General features: G+C 49.6%; 1 protein-coding gene across 2 annotated transcripts in view; it reads left to right on the top strand.

The window, feature by feature from the left end:
* ACO2 (aconitase 2) overlaps positions 1-23,574 on the top strand; it is a 53,156-nt gene that overhangs the window by 22,663 nt on the left and 6,919 nt on the right. For both annotated transcript variants that reach the window (XM_026017424.2, XM_072741213.1), the window contains exons 2-8: positions 8,287-8,423; positions 12,892-13,150; positions 16,240-16,332; positions 19,581-19,739; positions 19,960-20,110; positions 21,444-21,548; positions 22,512-22,603. In XM_026017424.2, coding sequence (XP_025873209.1) covers positions 8,287-8,423; positions 12,892-13,150; positions 16,240-16,332; positions 19,581-19,739; positions 19,960-20,110; positions 21,444-21,548; positions 22,512-22,603 — 996 coding nt within the window. The remainder of the gene's footprint in view (positions 1-8,286; positions 8,424-12,891; positions 13,151-16,239; positions 16,333-19,580; positions 19,740-19,959; positions 20,111-21,443; positions 21,549-22,511; positions 22,604-23,574) is intronic.

Below are 23,574 nucleotides of genomic sequence, written 5' to 3'. Positions count from 1 at the left end.
AGTAAAAGTGCCCATAATTCTAATTCTTAGAGATAATTCCGGGATCCCTGGGTGGCGCAGCGGTTTGGCGCCTGCCTTTGGCCCAGGGCGTGATCCTGGAGACCCGGGATCGAATCCCACATCAGGCTCCCGGTGCATGGAGCCTGCTTCTCCCTCTGCCTGTGTCTCTGCCTCTCTCTCTTTCTCTCTGTATGACTATCATAAATAAATAAAAAATTAAAAAAAAAAAAAGAGATAATTGCTATGCACAGTTCAGACATATCATTTTTAAAACATATCTATATGTGTGAATTGTTATTTACAATTATATAGAAATGAACTCCTATTATAATGCAATCTTCTACTTATTTTTTCCCTGAATGTGTCCTGGAAGTTTTTCTCTCCCAGTAAAGGTAGATCTACCTTATTATTTTTTTAAAAGGTAAAATATGTAACATAAATGTTGACATTTTAACCATATTTAAGTATTCTTTTTTTTTTTATTTAAGTATTCAATTCAGTGGCATTAATTACATTCACAGTGTTATAGGACCACCACCTCTAATTCTTTCCTTTTTTAAAAAAGTTTTTAATTACTTAAGTAAACTCTATACCCAACATGGAGCTCAAACTCATGACACTGAGATCGAGTCACAGAAGCCAGCCAAGCACCCCTCTAGTTAATTCTTTTTTTTTTTTTTAAAGATTTTATTTATTTATTCATGAGAGACAGAGAGAGAGAGAGGCAGAGACACAGGCAGAGGGAGAAGGAGGCTCCATGCAGGGAGCCTGACATGGGACTCGATCTCGGGTCTCCAGGATCATGCCCTGGGCTAAAGGCAACGCTAAACCACTGAGCCACCTGTGCTGCCCTAGTTAATTCTTTTTAAATGGCTGTAAGATGGTATTCCTTGGTGAATGAACCAGAATTTATTCAATCAGTGCCCTATTTTTTGGACAGTTGGGTTGTTCTCTTAAGAATGGTGCTGCAGGGATGCCTGGGTGGCTCAGTGGTTGAGTGTCTGCCTTCAGCTCAGGGCGTGATCCTGGGGTCCTGGAATCAGGTCCCTCATAGGGCTCCCTACAGGGAGCCTGCTTCTCCCTCTGCCTATTTCTCTGCTTCTCTCTCTCTCTGTGTGTCTCTCATGAATAAATAAAATCTTCTGAAAAAGTTAATTTAAAAAAAGTGCTGCAGAGAATATCCTTGCCTATCTGTGTTCATTTATGTGAGCTAGCTTTCTGGAATTGGGGAAAGCTAGTTAGAAGATACAAACATTTTACATTTCAATAAATATTACCTAATTGTCTTTCAAAAACACTGAACCTGTGAATTCCTGGATGGCTCAGTTAAGCCTCTGGTAAGTGGTTAAGCACCTGACTCTTGATCTTGGCTCAGGTCTTGATCTCAGGGTCGTGAGTTCAAGCCCTGTGTTGGGTCCACACTGGGTGTAGTGCCTACTTAAGAAAAAAAAAAGTGTTGTTACAGTGTTTATACTGTAACCAAGAGCATCTGAGACTGGTAAATTATTGATTTGTCTTGTTAACTATTTGCTCTCACAAGGTTAACCAGATCTGCTCTGTGTTTAACCCTGTTCAAAATGGAAGAGCTAGTTGGCCAAGCAGAAGCAAGAATAATAGTTTTTTTTTTTTTTTAATTTTTATTTATTTATTTATTTATTTATTTATTTATTTATTTATTTATGATAGTCACAGAGAGAGAGAGAGAGAGAGAGAGGCAGAGACATAGGCAGAGGGAGAAGCAGGCTCCATGCACCGGGAGCCCGACGTGGGATTCGATCCTGGGTCTCCAGGATCGCGCCCTGGGCCAAAGGCAGGCGCTAAACCGCTGCGCCACCCAGGGATCCCAAGAATAATAGTTTAATTGATACTTATGTAGTACGTATATCAGACCTAGTGTTCAGGCATGGGAAATTTATTATGAATAAACTGACACATCCCTCCTCAGTGGAACTTACACACCAATGGAGACAGATACCATCTCACAAATGAATGTCAAGAAGTAGCAAGTAGGCATAGATAATAGGAGGCTTTGGTTGGGCTGGGAGTTCAGGAAGGATTCCCTGTCCCTGTTAATTTGGAATTTGAAGGATCAATGGGAATGATCTAGGCAAAGAGCAGATTAGGAATGAGGGTAGGCAGAGAACATTCTGAGCTGCACAAACAGCATGTGCAAAGGCACTGTGGCAGATCCCTTTAGTTTTTTTTTTTTTTTACTGGCCAATGAAGTTCAACATATTCTGTGCCTTTGAGGAAGGCAAATTCAGAATCACTGAGAGACCAAATAGAAGAGATCCCACCTCCAGGACCTTATAAGTAGAGAGATGAGAGGCTTTCCTAGGCAAATTCTGAGAGATTGCAAGTCATCTGCAGGAGAGAAGGCAGAGATGCACCAAAAGACATCAGCGTAGATTTTTAGAATAAGTTGGGGAAAGCTGGAGGGCTTAGAAATTGTATGGCCACTGGAATACATGAGAAGATGGTCAAGAATGTGAAAGGCCCAGCCGAGCTAAATCTTCTGAAAAATATTCAACCAAAGAGCTTTTTTTTCCATTTTTTTTTAAGATTTTATTTATTCATGAGAATACACAGAGATGAGAGAGAGAGGCAGAGACACAGGTAGAGGGAGAAGCAGGCTCCATGCAGGGAGCCCAACGTGGGACTTGATCACAGGTCTCCAGGATCACGCCCTGGGCTGAAGGCAGCACTAAACCACTGAGCCACCTGGGCTGCCCCAAAAGAGCTTTTAAAACTGTGTGGTAAGTGAAAGAAGAGACATCCAGCATCCAGAGGAAGAACACAGCTTCACATCTCACTCTGCACCTGTCTCCTCTATGAAGGAAAATAATACAGTGTAACATGTAGTGAATAGGCTCTGTGCCAAAATCCAGTGTAGGCTATTTTATTGAATAGTAACACTATGAAGTTTATCTCAATTTTCTCTATGGAGAAACTAAGGCTTGGGGAGGCTAAGTAACTTGTCCAGGGCCACAGCAGCTCAGTGGTGGTGCAGGGTTGGGCAGGGTACAGATATTCAATCCAGACAAACCATCATACTGTGCCACCTTCAGTGAGAAAGGGGGGCTGTGAGAGGTGAGAGAGTAGCAGAAGTCAGGGGAACTGATCCATCTCAGGAGACAGACCTGAACTTGCATCCCGGATTCCCTGCTCACCACTTACCAGTATGTGACTTAACGTCCCTGGTCTGCAGTTCCTGCATCTGTAAGACCAGAATGGCACAGGAATTCAAAACTAGGCACAGAAAGTGCTTGACACTGGAGCAGGGCTTAATAAGTAACGGCTGTTTTATTCTTATTTGGGAGGCAGAGATCACCCATAATGTAATCATCTTACATTGTGGGATTTGTTGGGTTCATGAATGAGTGCTACATAATGTCCTCGCCTTTGAAGTCCGTCTCTGGGGTAAGCCTACCAGTGTGGGGGAGCTCTCCAGAGTTTACACATGACCTTTCGTGCATGTCAGCCCCTCACAGCACTGTTCTGAAGTGGGAATGAGGCTGAGATTTCATCTGTTCTAGGTGCAAAAAACTAAGGCCTTGAGGGATGAAGTGAATTGTGTAGGGTCTCGGCAAAGCTAGTATCTTCTACTTTTTGTTGGGATTAGTAGATAGAGTAGTGAGAGTGAGTATTGATTTCTGCAGAGAGTTTGGTCAATCAGGTAGTCCCTAACAACAAGCAAGGCTCTTAGTGGCAATGCACTGAGGTGGCTATTGGGACACCTGGCTGGCTCAATCCATAGAACGTGTAACTTTTGATCTCAGGTCAAGAGTTCAAGCCCTATGTTGGGCATGGAGCCTACTTGAAAGAAGATACAGTTAGGGGGCTGCTGAAGTGGATAGAAGACCTAGACCTTGGGAGTGTTGCTAAATAGACCACTGTTGACCTGACCAAGTATCTGCCCTGGGGAGCCTGACCTGGAATGGGTCACATTGGTGGTTAGACTTGGATGAATAGCCTGGGAATTGTATTTGTGGCTGACACACACTGGGAGGGCCAGTCTGTCAGAACATGGGGTGACTGACCAGGACTCCTGTGGACTACAGGGGCAGGAGGCAGACAGAAACCAATGATGAAATTAAATCAAGATTAAAGTAGAGTTTTGTACAAAAAACCGAGCCTACAAGTATAGCATGGCTTGAGAGTAGTCAGTTGAGAAAGATGGCTATTCAGGTGTTAGAATATCTGGAAGGAATGATGGGGGTCCACAGTGAGGTGGGCTGTCATAGGCTGGTAGCAGCTTTAAAGGAAGTGAAGACCCTTTGTCCTCGGCACAGGGCATGGTCGGGCTATTGTGGAATTGGGAAAACTGCCATGTATGGGGACAGTTGAAAATAACTCTGGGCCACCTTTGGCCAAGAGGAGATTTTAGAGAAGATGACAGGGCACAGCTGACTTCAAGTAAGTGAGGGACCCCACCCTGGAGACTGAGTCATTGATGTGGGTAGCGTGTAGGATGATGTATTTTTAACAGACGCAGGAGTTTGTCTGCGTTGCAGACAATGTCTGGGAGTCGTTGTCCTGAGGAAGAGAGGCTGGGTCCCTGAGGGTGGACCCCAGCTGGAAAGCAGACTGTGCAAGGAAGCTGAGTTTGGCCAAGCGTGCAGGAGAATATTCTGAAATTATGCAGGAGTGGGTTGTATGGTTGTGTGGGATGATGAACTCTTGGCGTGGGAGGTGTGTGGGTGGTGCTCTGAACTTAAAAGCATAAAGGCACCTTTATAGAAGAAGGGCTCTAATGAACGTACGAGTTGTTCGGGCTTCCTAACTACGCTTTCCTTCCCTATTAGTGTATAAACCTGAGCCATCCCATGTGGCAGTTTCATTTCAAGTTTATTAAAATTGAATAACATTGAAAACTCCTCAGCTGCACTCACCACCCGCCAAGTTGCTTTGCAGCCACATGTGGCTAGTGGCCAGTGTATTGGTTGTACAGATCTAGAACACATCCATCATGGCAGGAAGTCCTGGCCAGTGCTGGCTGTTGTGCACAGATGTTTGGAAAGCAGGACACATGGTGATCAAGGGTTGAGCACGCAATGATTTTATTTGTTACTAACAGTGGAGTTCATCTCCATTTTGGAGGGAAGGCTTGGGGAGTTATGTAACATGCCCAGGGCAACAGCAGGTAATTGGGTCAGTCAGGCTGGATTCTAGTCCCACTTGCTAGCTGTGGCCTTAGTCACTTGTTGCAAGCCTCGATTTCCTCACTTGGAAACTGGGCTAATTAAGATTAGAGACACTTCACTGGATGGTGGTGAGGATGTGATGATATAATGCTCGCAAAGTGCTTAGCATAGTGCTGGCATCACTGGGCATTAATAAATAATTTTCTCATATCCATAAGTTGTAGTCTATATGCGAACATATTATTTTGTCTTTTTCCCCCCAGTGGGCATTGTTTCTTAAACTATATATCTATTGGTTAAAGCTTTTTACTTATTTTTTATTTTAAGTAGGCTCCATGCCCAGCATAGGGCTTGAACTCACCACTCAGAGCTCAAGAGTTGCTTGTTTTACCAACTGAGCCAGCCAGGCACTCTGAACCTATTTTTTAGATATCAGTGTGTCCATGGATTGCATAAGTGTTACCTTGCTGTAGGGAATTTGGGACTTTACCTTTTCTCTACACTGTATGATTATGATTACAGTTAATTGTTTTGCCTCCTGGGCCAAACACTGGGTAGTGTTATATTTTTTTATAACTAATTATGTGAGGAGGGGGAGGGACAGCGGGAGAATCTTCTCTTTTTATAAGATTATTTTATTTGCAAGAGAGAGCACGCGAGTGGGAGGGGGAGGTGCAGGGGTGAGAGGAGCAGAGAGAGGGACAAACACTCCTCCCTGAACCTGGAGCTTTGGGGCAGGGCCCAGTCCCACGACCCTGAGATCATGACCTGAGCTGAAATTGAGTCGGGTGCTTAAGCGACTGAGCCACCCAGCCCCTTTATTTTTATTTCTAAGGAAACTTAAGCTTAGGATAGTTAATTTACAAAAAGAAAGGTAGATCTGATCTGTATATGGACATTGGAAAGGCGTCTAAGGTGTGTTGATAAATGAGAAGAGCAAGTTGCAGAACAGCTTGTGTGGTTTCTCTTACGGGGGTAATAATAGAAACTGTGCCAGTACTTTATGTAACCTCTGCTAATCCCCACAACAGCTCTGAGGAAACAAGTGCTTAGGGTAAATTGACCAAGATGACTTGATAGTCAGTGGCCCTGTGCTTTCCCCGCCGCCTGCTGTATACCTGCTGTATACCATGTCCTGCCTGTGTACAGGCTGTTGAAAGTCCTTTGATGCGCTATTGGTGGGTTCTTCACACCTACCCTGAGAGGCAGATAGTGAGGATTCCCCTGGGAAAGGGTAAGGGGTCTACAGTCTGCACTGGGGAGGACCCTCCTGCTGTGGTGGTCAGGTGGATGATGGTTGGGGCCCCGTTTCCTAATGGGGTCGGTTCTCACTAATGAGTGACCCGAAAAGGGAATGGCAGCTGTGTACCTGTACTGGTTCAGATGCCGGGCTTGGCTAAGTTTGGATTTAAATGTTCCGGTGACATAGAGAAAGGGGCCTGGGATAGTGGCTTGAGCTTTGCCTCTTTCCTTACCTGTCAGGATGATTCTCTAGACCAGGACCGTCAGCTAGAAGGGAAGCAGCCATTCCTTCCCCTCTCATTTTTGGAGGTTCCTGAAATCTTCCCTGATCACAGTGTACCCTGTGAAAGTTGTCACAGTTTAAGATCAACTAACACAGACCCCATTCTGACAATCAATTACCTATTACTGCAAAGCAAATTGCCCCCACATTTAAAGGCTTAAAACAATAAACATTTCTCTCTCACAGTTTCTGTGGACCAGGAATTTGGGAGCGGCTTGGCTGGATGGTTCTAGCGTGGGGTCACTCAAGAAATCGTAATCCAAGTGTTGATCAGAACTGTGGTTACCTGAAGGCTTGGCCTTGGGCTAGAGTACCCACATGCAAGGTGGTGCTCGTTATTGGCAAAAAAGCCTCAGAGTCTATCTGAGTGGACCTCTCCCAGCACTGCCTTAATGTCTTAACACAGCGACTGTCTTTAACCTTTATGACTAGTCTTGGAGGTCACAAAGCCTCACTTATGTCCCATTCTAGTCATTAGAAGTTAAGTCCGTCTGCTGCACATTAAAGGGGGTCACCTTTAGAGACGCCTGGGTGGCTCAACAGTTGAGTGTCTGCCTTCAGCTCAGAGCGTGATCCCAGAGCCCTGGGATTGGGCTCCCTGTGGGGAGTCTGCTTCTTCCCTCTGCCTGTGCCTCTGCCTCTCTCTCTCTCATGAATAGATAAATAAAATCTTTTTAGAAAGGCACGGGGGAGATATCAGAGCTCATGCACAGGGTTTTCCTCATTTTTCCATTCATTCAGTAATTATTTATTAAGTCTGCTATGTCCCAGGAGTCCAGATACAGAAATGAGTAAGACAAAGAAGGCTTGATTCTTTTTTTTTTTTATTTTTATTTATTTATGATAGAGAGAGAGAGAGAGAGGCAGAAACATAGGCAGAGGGAGAAGCAGGCTCCATGCACCGGGAGCCCAACGTGGGACTCGATCCCAGGTCTCCAGGATCGTGCTCTGGGCCAAAGGCAGGCGCCAAACCGCTGCGCCACCCAGGGATCCCAGAAGGCTTGATTCTAACCCTCAAGGAACGTATTGCATAGATAGAATGACAGCTAGGATTTGGTTGGTGCTTTACAGCCTCGTGAAGACTATCCCATATGTTGACATTTAACCATCCCGATAACCCGGTGTAATCACTGGGGCCCGGTGGTAGCCCACTGCCCATCTCCTCTGGGGCTGAGATGATGGAGGATTTTTCTAAGTTGATAGAACTTGACTTTGATTCCAGCAATTCTGACTGCAAATCCCTTGCACTTCCTCCTGCCACGGGGTCCGTTGCTGTGGCTACTGGATCATCCCCTGCCTTAGAAGAGGACACAGAAGCTGCAGTCACCCGGGAGTTCTTGATACTTCCTCATTTTTTTTTTTAAGATTTTATTTATTCATGAGAGAGAAAGAGAGGCAGAGACAGGCAAGATGAGAAGCAGGCTTCACGCAGGGAGCCAGACATGGGACTCGATCCCGGGTCTCCAGGATCACACTTCAGGCTGCAGGCAGCACTAAGCCGCTGCGCCACCGGGGCCGCCGTACTTCCTCATTTTTTTTCCATCACACTGACCTGTCTTCCAGGGGGGACCACCCTAAATACTCTGTTGACAGTAACTGTTGTCTTTCTTCTTGCAGAAAGCCCTGGGTGTGCGGCAGTACCATGTGGCCTCAGTTTTGTGCCAACGGGCCAAGGTGGCCATGAGCCACTTTGAGCCTCACGAATACATCCGCTATGACCTGCTAGAGAAGAACATTGACATTGTTCGCAAACGGTAAGGCTGAGGGGCGGGGGGCACTGTAGGGACTGCCACAGGGTGCTGCTTCTGCTTCCTGCCCTTTTCAGTCAGCACGGGAGGTGCTTGATAAAGGAAGACTGTTGATGGCAGTAGGATCACGGCCTTTAGGGTACGAAGTTCCCTGCCGAGGAAAGACATTGTAGATTGGTGATGGGCCTTGGCCTTCTCTGCTAAGAAAGAATCTCTTGTCAAGTAGCCTGGTGATTTGGGCAATAGGAAAGGTCTCAGACACTCTTTGGTGCTGTGACTTGGTCCTCCCAACAGCCCTTTCCAGCACTTTCCAGCACAGACTACTGGCCCTAAGCCAGCCCCCTGGGATCCACCAGGCCCAAAGGCTAGAGAACTGTCTGTATTTCCTCTTCAGTGTGTTGGCCTAGAGGAGAGAGCTCAGGCTTCAGACCCGGAAGAGAGCTCAGGTGGGATCTTGAGAATATCTTCTTTTTTCCGGGTCTCCCTTTCCTCGTTTAGTAAAATGGCAGCTGTTTTTGCATTGCTCTCGTGTGTGCCAGGTCCTAGGCTACGATGCTACAGGAGGATGGATACGATGCTACAGGAGGATGACGTGTGGGGGCTGGTAGCACATAGCAAGCAGCACTGCCCCCGGCTCTTGAACAACTATAGAGAGGACTGGGTGCTTGCCCACCAGGTGACTGTGACCCTGGGAGTGAGAGAGAATAAACATGAGTATGCCCATTTGAAGCCGAGGCTCAGGTGGAGAAGCAGCTTGTTCAAGGCTACACAGTGGGCAAGTGGTGGGACCTTAGCTCCCTGCTCTTGTCCAATGCTCTAGTCACCACCCCATACTCCCTCTCCCCTGCCACTTGGTTTACTGGTATCCTCACTTGGGTTTTGAGGGGAGGGACTATCATAATCTGTATCTCCAGCAGCCTCCAGCCTGACATCGCCTATTTATAGTAAGAACTGAGTAATGTTCATCAAGGAGGGCTGTAAGAGTAGTAGCTGCCGGAGTGTCCAGTTTGTTCTAGGTACTTCACATGCATTTCTTTTCTTCTCAATAATCCCTAGAGGTTGTTATTATGTCTGCCTCCCTCTTTTGCAGATAAGGAAATCGGGTGTCAGATTAGGGAAATACCCGGTCTGAGGTCATCTATCGATTGATTTTTTTTTTTTTTTAATTTATGATAGTCACACAGAGAGAGAGAGAGGCAGAGACATAGGCAGAGAGATTAGCAGGCTCCATGCATCGGGAGCCCAACGTGGGATTCGATCCTGGGTCTCCAGGATCGCGCCCTGGGCCAAAAGCAGGCGCTAAACCGCTGCGCCACCCAGGGATCCCTCACCTTTCTGTTGAGTGGTTGGACCTAAACTCAAGCCAGGTCTGTCTGGCTCCATTCCTCCCCAGTGGTTATTCTAGCATTCTTGTGGGTTTTGTCTAGGCTGCACATTAGAATCACCTTGGAAGCATTTATTCATCTATTTTTAAAATATTTAAGATTTTTTTTAAAGTTTATTTTTAGAGAGAGAGAGCAAGAGAGAGAGTGGGGGGAGGAGCCAAGAGGGAAAAATCTCAAGCAGATTCCACCCTGAGCTGGGAGCCTGACCTGTGATTGGATCTCAAGACCCTGAGATCATGGCCTGAGCCGAAACCGAGGGTCAGATACGTTATGGACTGAGCCACCCAGGCGCCCCTAAAAGATTTTATTTTAAACTAATCTCTCCACCCAGCATGGGGTGCTCACAACCCAGAGATCAAGAGTCACATGCTCCACCAATTGAGCCAGCCAGGTGCCCCACCTCGGAAACTTTTAAAACTACCAGCACCTGGGCCCCAATTCTGATTCAGTTGGTGTAGGCCTTACTCCTCAAAGTGTGGTCTGTGAGTCAGCAGCACCACCACCCTGGGAGCCTGTTAGAAGTGAGACTGTTCAAAACAAAGATTAGTGGATGAAAATGTAAGAATGTTTCAGAATGCCAGGGGATAGAGGCGCCTGTGTGGCTCGGTGGGGAGACCGCTTCTCTCTCCCTCTGACCCTCCCCATCACTTGTTTTGTCTCTCTCTCAAATAAATAAAATCTTTCTTTTTTAAAAAAGATTTTATTTATTTATTCATGAGAGACACAGAGAGGCAGAGAGAGAGGCAGAGACTGGAGAAGCAGGCTCCATGCAGGGAGCCCAGTGCAGGACTCGATCCTGGACTCTGGGATCATGCCCTGAGCCAAAGGCAAATGCTCAACCACTGAGCCACCGAGGCGTCCCTCAAGTAAATAAAATCTTAAAAAAAAAAAAAAAAAAAGCCAGTGGACTTCCAGAGGGACTCTTCCTCTACCCTGTGTTCGTGACAGAAGGGGCCCCTGTTCTGTTCTTGGGAAACTGAGTCTCTGTCACCCAGTAAAGTACAGGGACAGATGGACATGGGAGACCCATTTTGCTATCCCTAGTTGATCCTTAAGGAAATGTGGCAATGAACCCGGCCTTAGACTTTTGTCATCGTCGGGCTTTTTTGTACAACTTCAGGCATTTGCTGTCAGGGTCTTTGGTTTTAAGGCCCATGTGCTATTTTTTGTCTCCCTTGGGGGCCAGAAAGAGGGGCTGTGCTCTGGGCAGTGAGTCACTGCCCATACGCCGGCATTAGAGATGCTGCCACAAAAGGGGGCAGGCTGTACCTCAGGCCAGTGCTATTTTTATTTAAGGTTCTCATGACAGCAGAACTGTAGAGATTTTCAGAATGGCTGGTTGCTCTGCTGTTGCCCAGAGCCAGCTCCTTAGGCAACTCTTGCTCTCGGGATTAGGTAACTGGGAATGAGGACTAGAACCAAGCTATTGGAAGGAAGCTTCTCTGCTTTTCCAGCAGAGTCCTAGTGGTGACGGCACTAAGAATGAGAGTTGTCGGACACATCCCAGAGCCTGGGCCCTGTTCTGGTTTCCAGGTGTTAGAGGGACGGCAGTGGAAAGACATGGCCAGCCAAGCCACACTGCGTGGCTGGCTCCTTGCGTCCTGGCTCTGCCTCTCACTAGCGTATGACCCGGGGCGGGTTCCTTCAGCTCCCTATGCTTCAGTCTCCTCATCTGTGTCATGAGGAGACGGTGACTCGCCTACAGTAGAGCTCTTAGAGCCGAGCTGAGCTAAAAGGACATGTTGTGAGCAGATGAATCTGTAGTGACAGAAGGCAGAGCACTGGTTGCTCCAGGGATGGGGGCAGGAGAGAGGGATGACAGAAGGGCACAGGAAAACTTTTGGGGCTGATGGATGCGTTCATTATCTTGATTGCAGTGGTAAGTTCACAGAAGTATACATACATCAAGCCTGGCGGATTGTATACTTTAAATATGTGGTTTATGGCATGCCAATGGCACCTCAGTAAAGCTGTTTAAAAACAAGTGCCATATAAGGGCCAGCTGTCTCTCATTACACTCCAAGTGCTGGACTTCAGAGATGGGGTGGGGAGCTCCCCGAGAAGAGCGAGCAGTGGGTTGTCTGGTTACACACTGGGTTTAGTAATAGGGTCAGGTCTAAACCCAGCACCTCTGACTCCTTAGTTTGATACTTTTTTTTCTTTGCTGGCTTGTTGGGTGTGAGTGAGCTGCACCCTTTCCCAGGAGGCCTCAGGTTGGGGAGGCAGAGTGTGAGGTCCAGCCAGGGCTGCTGTGGTGACCATAGGGAGCCTCGAGGTGGGTAGTTGAGAGTTGACCTGTATCGCCTGGGAGGTGGCTGGTGGGAGGCCACCTAAGGCCTGGTAGGGGCTGTACCTCCCCAGGAGCCGGGTTTAGACTGCCCCTTTGGCCGTGATGAGGAAGGAAAGGGTGGGACCTGCAGGGAGAGGGGGTCAGAAAGAGGGGCTCAAGGAGATGACTGGGTTTCTATTCTTGGAGCTGACAGCCATGCCTATCTGAACAGGGTGAGAGCAAATGGGGCTAATGGGAAAGGCTTTAGCACAACAGTGTAAGCAGCAGAGGGTTGTGGGTGGCAGGTGGGGCACGCTGGGCAAGAGGCATGCTGGAGGGATCCTCTGCGTCTCACTGAGGCTGAGGGCACAGGGCAGGGGGCCGTGGACAGAGAGAATTCGAGGATCCAAAGCAAGACTCGCTGTGAGCTTGAGCTATTAACACCACTCTGCTGAGCCTCCCTTCCCTCTTGCTTATTTGTTTAAATAGCAAGGAGGATTAAATAGTGAGATATACATGTAATAGGTATCCCTCAGATAATAGCGATCAGCACGCTGGAAAAACAGATGGCCTTTATAAAAAAAAAACAACCACCCCGCTCACCTCTTGTGATGTTGTCACTTATTTTTCAGGTAATTTTAGAGCACCTAGTGAGTGCTGTGTGCTGGGAAGATTGTAGTGAGCAAGACTGATTTGTGCCCACCCTCATGGAATGCAGGGTCCCCTGTCCCTGCCCGCTGTCAGGGTTACAGTGGGACAGAGGGAGTGGCTGTGGGCAGGCAGGGGATTGTACAGCCAGCACTTCTCCCTCTTCCCCCAGATTGAATCGGCCTCTGACTCTCTCAGAGAAGATTGTATATGGACACCTGGATGACCCAGCCAAACAGGATATCGAGCGGGGCAAGACGTACCTGCGGCTGCGGCCGGACCGCGTGGCCATGCAGGACGCCACGGCCCAGATGGCCATGCTTCAGTTCATCAGCAGTGGGCTGCCTAAGGTGGCTGTGCCGTCCACCATCCACTGTGACCATCTGATCGAGGCCCAGCTCGGGGGTGAGAAAGACCTGCGCCGGGCCAAGGTGAGCTGAGGGTGGCATCGGGCGGCAGTGGAGGTGACATGGGATGAGAAGCAGGGTTCTTGAGCTAGGGCATCACCTCTTAGTTCTTATAGGCTCTTTGGTTTAGTCTTGTTTTGAACATTGTTGTTCTTTCCTAACTCAGAAAATACCATTTGATTATGGTGAAGATGTTAGAAAATACAGAGAAAGCCTAAAAAAAAAAACAAAAAACAAACAAACAAACAACCCCTACCCATCATCCTTAATCTTACCACATGAAAGGCAGTTTTTATGGTCATTTTTCTGTTCTGTTAGAAGAAATGGTGCAGATGTCTGGTTCTGATACATATTGGCGGCTGCTCTGGAGGGGGTAGCTTAGATTTCCCCTTCTGCCAGCATCACGTGTGCACACACTCATGCTCTTGGCCAAGCCCCGAGGACCCAGCTGGGGAGGTGGCCGAGGCCCTGAGCAGGCGGTCCCACAGTGGCATAGGGACGTGATTAGGGCCAGCGCCCTGTCTTGAGTGCTCTCTCTTACTGATTGGCCTCCTCTGGGGCCTTTCTTTTGGGGGTTTGCTTAATGAGCTAGAAAGGCCTGTATGTCACAATGAGTCGTTCTTTCCCTTGAATTCCTCCCAGCCTGCCTTATGAAATAAAATTCCTACTTCTTCCCCCAGGCTCTGCTTGTGGTACCTTTGTGTGTGCCTGCTCTTGACCATAGCAGATCCCTGCCAGCTCTGGACCTCCACCCTTTCCATTCCCTGCAGTGGAAGTGGGCACCCCTGTCAGGGGGCCGTTGGCAGGAGCTGAATGCTGGCAGGGCTGCAATTGAAAGTGCTCCAGCTCCCAGGGTCAGCAGAGCTCGCAGAGCCTCTCAGACCCATGGGAAACACAGCTTTCCCACTCGAGCCCTCTCTTCCCACCCTGGCCTAGCGCTCTCTGTCCTGGTTGCCAGTAGCTCTTTTTCTGTTCAGCTGAAAGAGCCCCAGCCTGTTGGCCAGAGGTTTCTATGTTAGCAGCAGTGGGAGTGGTCATGTTACAGGGGCTCCTGTGGTGCTGGGAGCTGGGCATGGCCAGGAGCAGGGTCCTCTCCACCCCTGGGAATGACTGCCTGCTGTGGGGCCACCACTTTCAGGGTCTGGCTCTCCCTTTACTTTATGGATTCAGAATCTACTTCTGGAGATGAGATTCACAGAATCATAAGATTTCAGTGTTGTTGAACACTAGTTACATGCTAGACACTGTGCTAGATGCTGGGGATTCAGTGTGAACAAGGCAGGGGGGCCCTACCTTCATGCATCTTAGAACCTAGTAAGGAGACAGACACTAAACCATCCCACAAACAGACAATTGCCAGTTCGTATATATCTTATGAAGGGAAGACGTAGGACTCTGTGATAAATATAAGAAAGAAGCCTAATTTAGGCTCTGGGGAGAAGGGACAGATTCTTGATGAGACCTGTAAGCTGAAACTGGGACAGATAAGCTGGTATTAACTAGAGGAATAATATTCTAGACAGAACAGTGTATATAAAGACCCCAAGGCAGGAAGCAATTTGATGCATTTGTGGAGTTGAAAGGGGGCCTGTGGCAGGGAGTGTGGGATGAGGGGGGCAAGGACAGGCACAGGCAGGCCCTGAGGGCCATGGGCATCATCCTAGGAGTCCTGAAGGGTTCAAGCAGAGGAGGGTTATGGTCAGATTTACATATATTTGTAGAGTCCCTGTGGTTGGGAACCATAGAGGCAGAGTGACCTGTCCAGAGTCACACAGCCAGAGAAGGCTCTAGGCTGAGTTCAGGCTAAGACTCTGGCACTCTGTTCTGTCCCCCTCCACCACCACCACCACTTGTACAGACATGAGAACACACACCCAGACACAAAACCACTGCCTCCTGCCCTTGGTGTCAATGTTATAAGTGACTGATTTGAATGAAAAGGCAGTCTTATTAGTTATTAATTGGAGAGAGACTGCTCTGGGGGCCCAAGTTTTTTATGTACTATTTTTTTGCCTGGGGGAACCATGTGGGCTTCAGAAGGACCCATGGTTGGTCTGGGATTTAAATGAAGGAGGCAGCGTGGTCTTGAGGGTGTTTTATTGAGGGCCCAGGAAGCTGACAGTGAGTCCCTCTGCCTTGGAGTGTGGATCTCCCGTGCCCAGAGGCCAGCAGGTCTCACTGCCTGCTTCTTCCTTTGGGACCCTGTGCAGTCTGCCCTGGTCCCATTCCTTTTGTCTCTGGAGTCAGGGAAATCTGCATTTTAGAGCATGGTCCATTTGACAGTCTTTCATTTGAGGCCCATCAAACGTTTTACCAAGCGTTGACCACCTCAAGCGTCCAGCCACTGGTGTTCTGAGCTGTCCTCTTCATTATAAGAGAAGTAGCTGTTTTATATTAGAATGTAGCTCTCAAGTTATATGGCTGCAAGGCCTGGTTTCAAACCCTGGGATTTAATTCTGGGATCTCTAGCAAGTTATTTCACCTTTGAGCCTCTGTTTTTGCATCTGCAAAATGGCCTTGATGACAATACCTTTCCTCTTTCGTGGGACGGGTTGTGAGGATGCTTAGTGCAGTGGGCATTCAATAAATGTCAGCCCGGGTGACTGACATTGCCTCACTTGAGGCATCTGAAACTTGGGCGGAAAGATAGCACCCTACATGAGCTACAGTCGGACTGGAGTGCCCACTTGGTGTCACTGCTTCCCTTTGACCCCTTCCCCCAACACCATGCCCCAGTCAAGACGGTCCTGTGGTGGTGTGCCCTTCGCTGCTGGCCTTGGCTGAGGACTTGAGTGCCAGAGATGATGTAGCCGAGTTCCTTCTACAAATAAGGAAACTGATCAGGGTAGGGAAGGGACTTGTTCCAGACCCATTCCCTGGCCAGGTGTCCCAGAACTGAGGCTCTGTCTCTGCTCCTTTGCCTTTCTCTCTAGGCCAGCCAGCTGAGACTGGGCCAATGTCCAAGCCCTTTTAGAATTATTTGTAGAAGGCCTCCAGGAGAGTACCTGTCTTCACAGCCCCAGCATTTCAGAGTCCTAGGGGTGGGCTGAGCAAGGGTCATCCCAGATGCAAACTGTATTACTAATGCTCTGGTTATTGATTTATCTCAATAGGACATAAACCAGGAAGTGTATAATTTCCTGGCAACCGCAGGTGCCAAGTATGGTGTGGGCTTCTGGAGGCCCGGCTCTGGAATCATTCACCAGGTAAAGCAGGGTTTGGCTTGCCTTTCTGGGGGAAGGGCCCTTAGGGAACCAGAGAGCATGTCCTGGCCTGCAGGAGCAGAAGGCCAGAGGCTCAGGAGGGTGGAGGGGGCTTATATTATTTTTTGTCTTTTTTCCACGAGTGTTCATATTACATGGATAGCTAACAGTTGATGGACACATTCTGTGTGCCGGACACTCGACAGATAATAACTTACTCTTGTTCGCCACAACTCTGTGAGGTAGGTGGTTTTATCACAAAGAAGTTAATGCACTTGCCTGTGGACAACTGGCTGACCGTGGAGGCAGGATCTGCAGCCAGGAATCTGGCTCCAGAGCCAATGCTCTGCACCGTGCGCTGCTGGCGTGCCTCCTATCATACCAGGGAACTTTCCCTCGGAGCGGAGTGCCCCTCGGGGTCTTCTTGGCCCCTTCTGGCCCTTATTCTGTAGGATGGAGGGACCTTAGGTCATACTTTCTCCCGGGGCTTCCAAAGGCTGGATTTTCTTTTGATGGGCAATTTTGTCTCTGTACGTACATGTGTTTCTAGGGAGACAGGTGCTTAGTTTTCATCCAAGGTGGCTGATTTGTGGAGTGTGCACTGGTTCATTTGCCATCCGCCCTGTGTAAGACCTGCCTCTTTGCACCTTTACAAGGTGACCCTCCTCCCCATCTCCATCCCGGGCCTCCTTCAAGACAGCTGAGTCAGGCTGTAATCTGACCCTGCATGGACTCCAGCACTGCCCCGCTCCGAAACCAGAGCCCACGGATCACTGCTCTGCCCTTTCAAGCTGTTGCCCTTGCCAGGAAGGGACTGCCTGAGAACGGCAGGGCACATCCATCAGCAGGGTGTAGAAAGCCTCTCAGCAGCAGGGCTAGGCGGTCAGGTAGATCCAACTTTGGACTTTGATCGTGAAGGGCACCCCAATCCCAATGTCCCCCTTTCTACCCCATTACAAGGCCTTTTTGGAAACTCCTGGGCCACAGTTTAGGGCTGTGAGTGATGGCAGCTCACAGCTGCCCCTGGCCACCAGCTAAGTGTACAGCCTGATATATTTTGTTCTTTATTTTATTTATTATTTTAAATTTTTTGTTATTTTTTTAATTTTTAATTTTAGTATTAAAAGGTCTTATTTATTTATCTTAGAGACAGAGAGAGAAGCATGGGGTGGGGGTGAGGGGGCGGAAGAAGAGTCTCAAGCAGACTTCACACAGTGTGGAGCCCAATGCGGGGCTCGATCCCAGGATCCTGAGATCATGACCTGAGCCCAAGACAGACACATAGCTGACTGAGCCATCCAGGCACCCCTATTTTTTCCTTTAAGAAGAAAATTCTCATGAAGCATGTGATCTCACAGCTTTTTCTCTCCTCCTTGATCTCAGACCGTCAGCAGCTTTCACCCACCACGTCCAAACCAAACCTTAACCCCTTTCGCTCAGGCCTGGCATATCCTTCCTCCTCCACACTTCTGCCCTTTGATTACCTCCGTAAAGCCCCCCGGCCCTCCCTCTTGCCCATATTAAAGCCCCCGTGTGTGATCCTCTGGGGACCCCTTCACATTATGACCCCAGTATGTGCCAGTGCTTCAGCAGACCATGTGCACTGGGGACAGAGACCACACTTGGTTTGTTCCTCTCTAGCTCTGGGCCTGGGACCAGGAAGGTACAGAATAAGTTGTCCCTGTATATGTGTTGTGTGAACTTCTCCTCCCCTCCCCGTCCACACTCAGCTGACCGCAGAGGTCACTGCCATAGCCAGCGTCATTGTGACACTTGCGGTCCTCGGGTCTGCACTAACCCCTTCCTTTTGGACATGAACCATATTCGTGGTCTACACTGTGTAGACCACACTGAATTTTGTGTGTTTGGTCTTCATGGATCAGACTTTAGAACTGTGAGGAGCCTTACATTAACTAGCTTTACATTTTTGTTTGTGGCTGGGGCAAGGAGGCCAGAGAAATGAGACAGTTGAGCAGTGTCCCGTCTTAACCGTTGTCTGTCCAGGATTTCCTCTCTGCTAGCCTTTTCTCCCAGCCTCCTTCCCCAGCTTCCTCCTGTGGAAGGAACCAGCCCTCCTAACTCGCTACACTCCTGAGGGGCAAGACCCCTTGCACCTTGCTGCATCTGCTGGGAGACGTGTAGCCCAGGACTGGGGCCTGGGGTTTCTGTAACATTCCATGGAGCCTGCCCACCATTTAGTCAGGCCCCCACCATCATGGAGCCTTTCACGTCTCTGACCTTCTTTGCCCTTCCCAACATCTGAGCGTGTGCTACAAAATAAATAGAAATACTGCCTCTCCCAGACACTTTTATAGCATAATACACATGATCTCATTGAATTATCACTGTGAGCAGCACTGGCTACTTCTGTCAATGAAGAAGCAGGCCTGGAAGGTGAAGTGGCTTGCTGGAGGTCCCCACCTGCTAGCAGGCAGTGGGGCTGGGGCTCAGACCCAGGGCCTCTTGGCCAGGGCTTTTCTGGTAAACATCCTGCAGCCTTGGGCACCTGAAGGAGGGGCAGGGCTGCACTGAGGTAGCTGTACCTCTGGAATCCAGTGTTTTGGGGAAATGCTCACTTCCAGCACCTTCCCGAGCTGGGAAGGAGGCCCTCAATGAAGGAGCCACCATGAAACAGGAAAGGGGAGGAGGAGGCAAGGTACCATCCACGTGAGTAAGTCCCTTCAGTTCTCAGAGCCACTTCCAGGCCTCTGGGCTTGGGGAAGCATTGCCTGCACTTCCTTTCAGTTCAGCAACAGAAGAGCTCATGGCTTGTGCTCCTGTCAGGTCCCCAGTGCTTCCTTGTGGACCCTGGATCCAGGTCCTGAAGGAACCATGCCCCTTGAGAAGCCCAGTTAGGCATGTCCCATGCCCTAGGCAGTTGGCCACATGGGGTGGGGAGCATCGTCAGGAGCACCTGTTGGCAGCCACACTTGTCACAGGACATGTTCCCATATCCCTGCTTGTCTAGTTCTCACCATGACTCAGTCAAGGTGGTGCAGGTGGTTCTTAGTACCCGCCGCACACATAGACGCCGGGACCCTGGAGGCACCTACAAGCCCACCTCAGACAGTCTGGGACTGTTGGGGCCGGTCAGAAGCCTGGGCTTTGTCTCCTCCTGCCACACTTTCGAGGCCCTGGCCTAGAGGGGTGCCTGGGAATGGTCCAGGGAGGAGTTTTGCTGACCCCCTTTGGTCCCTATCTTCATTCTCTGACAAGGGCTTTTAGGCTGAAGATCTTGGGTTCTTTTTCAGATCATTCTGGAAAACTATGCATACCCTGGGGTTCTTTTGATTGGCACTGATTCCCACACCCCCAATGGTGGTGGCCTCGGGGGCATCTGCATTGGAGTCGGAGGTGCTGATGCAGTGGACGTCATGGCCGGGATTCCCTGGGAGCTGAAGTGCCCCAAGGTGAAGAAGTAGGGAAGGGCTGTTTCAGGGGTGGCTGCAGAGAGGTGGTCGGTGGGGAGGCATAGGAGCCTGTGAGACCCCGAGGGATGAGGGAATATTTCAGACTCAGGTCTCTTTGAAGACAGGCAGGGATGGGAATCCCAGCATCCAGACCCTTTGGCCTCCTGGCTGGGGCATGGCCCGCGGCACCTATAATTGCTGTCTTATTCCACCTGTTCAGGTGATTGGTGTGAAGCTGACAGGCTCGCTCTCCGGCTGGACGTCCCCCAAAGACGTGATCCTAAAGGTGGCAGGCATCCTCACAGTGAAAGGTGGCACAGGTGCCATCGTGGAGTACCATGGGCCTGGTGTCGACTCCATCTCCTGCACCGGTGAGGAGGGCGGCCGCGTGTCATGGCCCTCGGCCTGTGTTGGCTTGATGGGGCCAGTAGTTGAGCCATGGAAGCAGTGAATGGCCTTCCCCTGAGAATCCATCCAGTGGGGACCTAGAGGGAGGGGGGAGATTATCTAGTCTCAGGTCCCTCATTCAACAGAGGAAGATATGGTGGCCTCCTCTGGGAGGGCAGGTACCTTCTCTGTGGCCATGCAGAGTTAGGCGCTGTGCCAACTTCAGCTGCCCTAGCACTGGGCTCCCTTGGGTGATCCAGAAAGGGAATCCCAGAGAGGACAGAGGTGGCGGTGGGAATGGGGAGTCAAGAGCCAGGGCTTCATTCACAAAGCAGCCCCATTTCCACATCTTCCTGGAACCTCACTCATCTCCCCTTGAATTAGACTTACTACCTAGTAGGCTCCAAGACCAAGTAGGAGCCAGTCCCTTCTACTCATCACTCCGGGTGACCTGGCTTCAGTGCCTCGCCCTCAGGAGTGCAGGGAGACTTGGAACAAGCCGTAGACTTCCACAGGTGGCTGCCTCAGCTCCACAGCAGCCCCACAGGGCTCCTGTTCAGCTGGCCCTTGTACCCCTCCAGAGATGGGGGCTCAGTCTTACGGGCAGCCCTTACTGCCATTTGTTTGTTTGTTTGTTTGTTTGTTTGTTTATTTATTTATTTATTTATTTATTTATTTTTCCTTACTGCCATTTGGAAATTGATAATAATCCTAGTCCCATGTCTCAGCAACCCTATGAGACTAGTATATCCCAGTACAATCAGGACGTCTGAAAGCCTCACCACTTCTGTGTGGGGTTCTGTGGTCCAGACAGTCGACGTCCTTCCAGTTTACTGCTGGAAAACCTGAGACCCAGAAACATTTCCCCATAGCACCGTGGTGTGGCTGAAAGGAGGGCAGGCCTGGACACCAGGCGGGTGGACTTAGACCTGAAAGCCAGCACCTGCATTTGCTTTATGGCATGGACCTTGGACCTTTGAGCCAGTTCACTCACCTGCAGATGGCCACAGTAACAGCTGGGCAGCCTGGCCAGGCCACCCTTCAGTATGTGGTGACCATCTGGTCTGCCGGGCAGGACAGCCAGGCCAGGACTGAACCTGGCTGGGAGGGGCTGAACCTTGTGTTCTCCTGTCACTGGCCCTGGTTTTAACCCTGAGCCTCGAGGGACAAGTTTGCCGGCTGCCACTAGATGGCCATGTGACAGAGTGAAGGAATGACACCAGCTCCCTGGGGTGAAGATGTATAGGCATCCGGGGTGGGGGGGTTGGACCCATGCCCAGCAGCTCCACCCGTCTCACCGGCTTGGTTTCTCTACAGGCATGGCAACAATCTGCAACATGGGTGCGGAAATCGGGGCCACCACTTCCGTGTTCCCCTACAACCACAGGATGAAGAAGTACCTGAGCAAGACTGGCCGGGAGGGTGAGCCGGCAGGGCCAGGGTTGGAGAGCAGAACAGTCGTGTTGCATGGAGACCCTGGAGCTAAAGCTTTCCCTTCAGGGCAGGGGTCTTTAATCTTTTGTTTCCAGACTGGCTTCTGAGGCCCTGAGAAGCCCCCAAAGGGGTATGAGAGGTTGTGTGTGCATTCTTGTTTCTGAGTAGGGTGTCTGTGGCTGCAACAGCTTCTCGAAGGGCCTGGCTGACATTTAAGCTTGAGATACCCCTGCCTCGGGATTGGAATTTAGTTCCACTCGAAAGGATAGCAAGCCCAGGCTGCCCCCTACAGGAAGCTCCGGAAATGACACGGACATGCTTCTGTTCATGATTCCTGCCCAGTAGGAGGAAAACATTTGGAACCAGAACCACTTTCCCAGCCTACCCCACAATTTCCCTGAGATTCTAGCTTAGCTTCTTTGAAGCTCAGAGGAAGAAATAAGGCCTGTGGGAGGGATCATTGGAGCCTCCGAAGGGAAGTGAACAAAGGTCGTTGGTGGAACCAGAAGCCAGGGGTCAAGGCGGGAGGTTGTCTGGTTGCTTCCGAGCGCTGAGCACATGGAGTCCTACCTGGCAGTCCGGTCCTTCTCTTACGTTATCAAGTACCTTCTTAAGTACCTTCTTCAAAATTCAGTGCTTCTCATCTCCAGGAAGCCTTCCCTGACTTTGAACCTCTCTTGTTGCTTCTATGACCATGACCACGTGTTCCTGTGTCTCTCTTGTATCATATTGTTACTTCCAGCTCATCATAGCTCCTTCATTAGATTGTGTGCTCCTTGAGGGCAGGGACTGTCCTGTGCTGTTTTTATTGTTGCTTTGTTTGCTCAGTGCCCATGGCCCAGTTTAACAGGTGCCAGGGAACTGGCTTAAATGGATGGGTAGGTGGGTCATTTGGTCTTGCAACCAGTTTCTGTCCCCCATACTTCAATCTCCCTCTCTCATTGGTTTCAGAAATTGCCAAACTAGCTGATGAATATAAGGATCACCTGGTACCTGACCCTGGCTGCCATTATGACCAACTGATTGAAATTAACCTCAATGAGGTAAGGGAGGCAGTGGGGTCCTGGGAATTTCTGTGGTGCAGCGCTGAGGCCCCATCTGGGATCTCCTATTGGGCCCTGCCTGCACACCCAGCAGGGTATGTGGGCCTTTGGTTCCCCAGTGCCCCTGCAAACTGCTGCCCAAATCAGACTGCAGCCGGATGGGGGAGGCAGCAGGAGAGGCGGCTGGTGATTCAGAAACTGGCTCCGTTTGCCTCTACTTCAGCCTTAGCAGAAGCCAAGATTTTGCCCTGGAATTTGCTTTGTTGTCACAGTTCAGAGGTCAAGGCCCAGGGTTCCCAGGCCTGCGCAGGGTTTGGCACCCTGAGACCTACAGAGCAGAGTGAGCATCTGGAAGGCCAGAGGAAAGACAGGCTGGCTGGAGGACTAGAAGCAGCCAAGTAGACAATTGAAGGTTTAGGCCCAGAAGCCAGTCTTCATGAGTTCACATCCTAATTCCCGACCCTGCCACTTGAGCCTATGACCTTGAACAAGTTACTCAACCTCTGTGGCCTCACTTTCTCGTGTATAAAATCTCAGGCGGCCATGGGACTTGAATGCGTAGTAATAATTGGGCACATGTATCGAGAGCTGTGTGCAAGCGCTTTGCTAAATGTTTTGCATTTAGTGGTAAGTGTCATGACAGAGAAAGCACCTGGCTTTAAGTCCGTTTTTCTCATGAGATTACAGAGCATCTCAGTGTAGGAGACAGTAGATTTGTGACACTGACATCCTTCATTCATTCTGTGCCTTTGCCATCTCCTACCCCGTGACCTTGAGCAAGGCACGCCATCTCCATCATCTGCACGATGGAGATAATACGAGCTTCGCAGGGACCCAGAGCTGGTGCACATACAGAACCCAGTGCTCAGGTGTTTCCTGGGTTTGAGCTAGAACTCTGCCTCCCGGGTCCTGGACCTGGGTGAGTAGGAGCCAGGCAGCGTCTGAAGTAGTCTCAGGTTTCCACGCTCGAT

The sequence above is a fragment of the Vulpes vulpes genome, chromosome 16, assembly GCF_048418805.1.
Source record: "Vulpes vulpes isolate BD-2025 chromosome 16, VulVul3, whole genome shotgun sequence".
NCBI lineage: Eukaryota > Metazoa > Chordata > Mammalia > Carnivora > Canidae > Vulpes > Vulpes vulpes.
This window is presented reverse-complemented; position numbering and strand designations above follow the sequence as displayed.